Genomic DNA, 3,942 nt, shown 5'->3' with positions numbered 1-3,942 from the left:
CTACCAAAGGTTACGCCCACATTTTCAAAATTATTATCTATGTTAATTTTATGTTGATTTTTCTGAGAATATCTTTTTTTTTCCCTGATACACCCTGTAGTGCTTGAATGCTGCTTACAAATTTTGAGATTGAGTTGTTTAAAATAGCGGTCATTTCACTTGGTTTCACTTTGATGTTATTTTAAAAAAACTGTCTGCAATAAGTAAGACCTTAATTGATCGTAAAACAAAACAGAAACATGAAACACAACTGAAACACAAGTTTTTGTCACTTGCTTTGGTGCGTTTTTCAAATCATTTTCGACATTTGCAAAACAGTAAATATGTACAAATAGCAAAACACCATGAGTTACCTCCAAAGAAGTTTCTTGTTCAAAATCCTTCGTTCATCTTTCAAAACTGAATTTCTGTGTTAATGAACGTAATAGTGCCATCACAAGGTCAGGACTTTGTGTCACTGTGACAAATTGATTTGTCATGTTTGTAATAAAACAGTGTACAGCGGAGGATGTTCTGATGTAAATCATGGCTATGTTTTTCATTACAAACTCTAAATTGTAATTGTGAGAGATTGATTGCAAGAGACTTGAYAAGATTTACATTTATGCTTTTACTGTTTTTACTGTAAACTGTTGACAGACCACGTCATTGTGATACAGAAAGGAAAAACCATCACTGCTGAGCACAAAGACAAAAAAATAAAAAACAAAATAAATTTAAAAAGTACTGCGAACACAGAACAAAACTGTACATACAATGCTGTAGGAATTACAGAGCTGTCTTCTTACACCTCCTGATCTTCCTGTCTGTTGGGCCACACATTCTCATCCACATCACAACAAATATCTTATCTTGTGATGCAGAGAGAAAATCTTGTCTCATCCGGTCTCTGCAGCCATCTTCTGTGATGTCATCTCACGCTGCATCCATGGCAGTCAGAAGGGTCAGCTGTGTGTGGCTGGAGATCATATCGTCTCCATGCTGAGAAAAGTTTCCTCAGTGGGTTTAAGCAATGGGGAGTAGGGTGGGAGGAACTCCACCAGCATCTTGTTGTGGACCACAAACCATTGTCTGATGATGTTGGAGTAATGGAAACTTTGTCCCAAACTATCATGTATTTTGACAAGTCGTCTCCAGTCTGACCCCTCTCTTGTYCAGGGATGAGATCCCTGCAGAGAGAGGTCTAAAAAAGTGACAAGGTGCTCTGTATTGTATGGATGAAAGCGTATTACTTTATACTAAGATTACTGAATAGAGACACATGATGTATTTTGATCAACTGATAATGTCGAAAACRTCAGAGAATTGTACACTCATCATTTGCATGGCTCTACTGTACCAAATCGTTTACTACTTGCTCAAAACTGTTGTTTTGATGCACACAAGTGATACAATGGTGTGAAGACTGAGCAAGTAGTTTTGAGAATTTCRATTMTTTTCTGAGAAATGTACTGAAGCAAATGAGAAAAACGTAATATGGATCTGTTCTACGTTCTGTGATGCCAGAGGAGGTTGGTGTTCTCTAACGATTATCAGGATAAAATGGGTGTTAGAGATGAATGGACGGATAGATAGATGAATGAAAAAAACAATGTTTGAACCTCCTCTTTTTCCRCTGACGCTCAAAATGACAATAAAATGGTGTAAGAACTGAGGCGTGTGTCGGTGCAACTGGGAACAAGGTCAACCAGGAGATAAGATTTTATGAGCATTTATTGAGGTTAGAGTTGATTTCCTTACAGAAGATTTTTGAAAACATCTGCTACATGGCAGCACGGCGGAGCGGTGGCTGGAATTGTTGCCTCACGGCCTTCAGGTCTTTCTGTGTGAAGTGTGTGTGTTCTCCCTGTGCACAGACCAAAACCATACATGTATGGCAACTCTACGTCAGTGTTCCCCAAAGTCGGGGTCGGGACACAAAGTGGGGTCCCGAAACATCAAGGTGGGGTCCTGAAAAGATTTTCTGAATTAATTACATTTTTGCTTTAGTTGTTACAAAGGAGTGAGGTTAGTGTATTTAAAATGGATAAATGTAGTATAAAAATATTGTTACTATGTTCATGTTTTGTTGACCTGATACAAATGTTTATCATCCAAAAATAGTTGGGGGCACAGGTCTCTGCTACTGTTATTTTGTGGGTCAAAAGCTGAAAAGTTTGGGAACCACTGCACTTTGGTTCCCAAAGCTGGGCTTGGGACCCAATTATGGGTCATGAAGAAGCTTGGATAATCTCCAGAAATCATTTTAAAGGGTAATAAAGTAATTGCTGATGTAATATTTTCCCCATAATTATCATAAAAACACAAAATAAGTATAAATAAGTATTTATATTTGTGAACAAGCTGTTTAGCTTGTCAAAAAGCCTGTGTTTTTAGGGTTATTAACGAAGTTCATGTACTCAAACCAGTAATATTTGGGGTCACAAGCTTTTGCCATGGATATTTTGTGGGTCAGAAGATAAAAAGTTTGGGAACCACTGCTCTACGTTGTCCCTTTACAACTGAATTTTATTTAACCAGGCAAGTCCCAGTGAGATCCCTGATTTCTTTCACAAGGGTGGCCTGGGCTTGAGGGCAGCCTGTTGTACAAGTTTTTGGTCTGTAGGAGGAAACCGAGGGGAAAACCCACACATGATGAGGAGAGCATGCAAACTCTGCACAGAAAGACCCCAGGTCCGAACTGGTGATGGAACCCAGGACATTCTTTCTGTGAGTTATCAGTGCTAACCACTGAACAGTGGTGCTGCCTTGTCTCTGTGATGGTGGAGACCAGTTCAGGGTCTACCCCACCTCTCACAGTGACAGATGGAGACAGAAAGGAAAAGCAGGAAAAGGACAGATATATCAGACAGTTTACTATGTCATGTTTTTCAGCAGTGCCCCTTCCTTTATTTTATGCTTTGATTGTTATTTCACGTTATACGGTGTCTGTAAATCAAAGGTTGTCCTTTTGTTTGCTCTACCTGTTTTTACTGCCCACACTGATATAACCCATATAATACCTGAAGGAGGGTGTGTTTAACCCACCTTTATAGGGAATATTTTCCTTCTTATTCATGTTTCAATAAGGTTTAAGTGTGATATGCAAAAAYGCTTGTGTTCCATTTGTCCTAATAAAATCACTTTGTTTTTGTCTTACATGGAATCAAAAACAAGTAGAACTACATTAAAAAATATAAAATGACTGACCAGGAATGTAATCTGTGATTCTCCTGTTTATTATTAACCTATTTCTGTAATAAAAATAAAAACATGCATCCACAAAGGAGCTCAAAAAATGGCATGGTAACCAAGAAAACAGCATTTCTGTTGTGTATTGCTTTTGATTGTGTTAACTTCTCAGGGTATCCCTTTCTATGCTGTGACTGGGTAGAGTCATGTAGGGTATGGTAAAGGGTAGTGTAGCCAAACAAAAACCAAGTTATATTTTATTTTTAAATTGTTATATTAATCATTCTTAGACAAACTGGACACAAAAATGCAATAATTGAACTTGATCTATTTTTCAAATACATTGTTCAGTTTGATAGATATTTAACTTTGCACTATGGACTGAATTAAGTATAACTTCTCTTTAAATATTATCTATTTGTGAAGCATGTCCTGACCTGGGGGAAGCCATTTCTGTGAAACAATGTTGGATGTTTCTAAAATCAGTAACAGAGACGGTTTATGACACCCATAAGGAAATATTAAAAAAAGCTCCTCAGCTTTGAAACACTTTTTAGTGCCCGGTGACGTCCTGAGAGGAGTGGCTTCTGGATAAAACTGCAGGGGAGAGGAACTTGACCCTCATCATTCGAGGATTGAAGGCACCAACGTTTCAACATAAAACCGTCACTGGTTTTTGTTTTCTTTTGTTGAAATTTTGACAGCGTCTTTACAATGGCCAAAACATTTACACTGCTCGCGGCCCTTTTGATTGTCTTTGCCATTGGAGGT

At 38.0% G+C, this 3,942-nt stretch overlaps 1 protein-coding gene across 1 annotated transcript in view; it reads left to right on the top strand.

Moving 5' to 3' along the window:
* The first annotated feature begins 3,790 nt into the window (after positions 1-3,790).
* The window catches only part of muc13b (mucin 13b, cell surface associated), a 9,258-nt gene continuing 9,106 nt past the window's right edge, over positions 3,791-3,942 (top strand). Inside the window, exon 1 of the mRNA XM_014013971.1 lies at positions 3,791-3,940. Coding sequence (XP_013869425.1) covers positions 3,886-3,940 — 55 coding nt within the window. The 5' untranslated portion in view covers positions 3,791-3,885. The remainder of the gene's footprint in view (positions 3,941-3,942) is intronic.

Source organism: Austrofundulus limnaeus, unplaced genomic scaffold, assembly GCF_001266775.1.
Source record: "Austrofundulus limnaeus strain Quisiro unplaced genomic scaffold, Austrofundulus_limnaeus-1.0 Scaffold108, whole genome shotgun sequence".
NCBI classification, from domain to species: Eukaryota; Metazoa; Chordata; class Actinopteri; order Cyprinodontiformes; family Rivulidae; genus Austrofundulus; species Austrofundulus limnaeus.
This window is presented reverse-complemented; position numbering and strand designations above follow the sequence as displayed.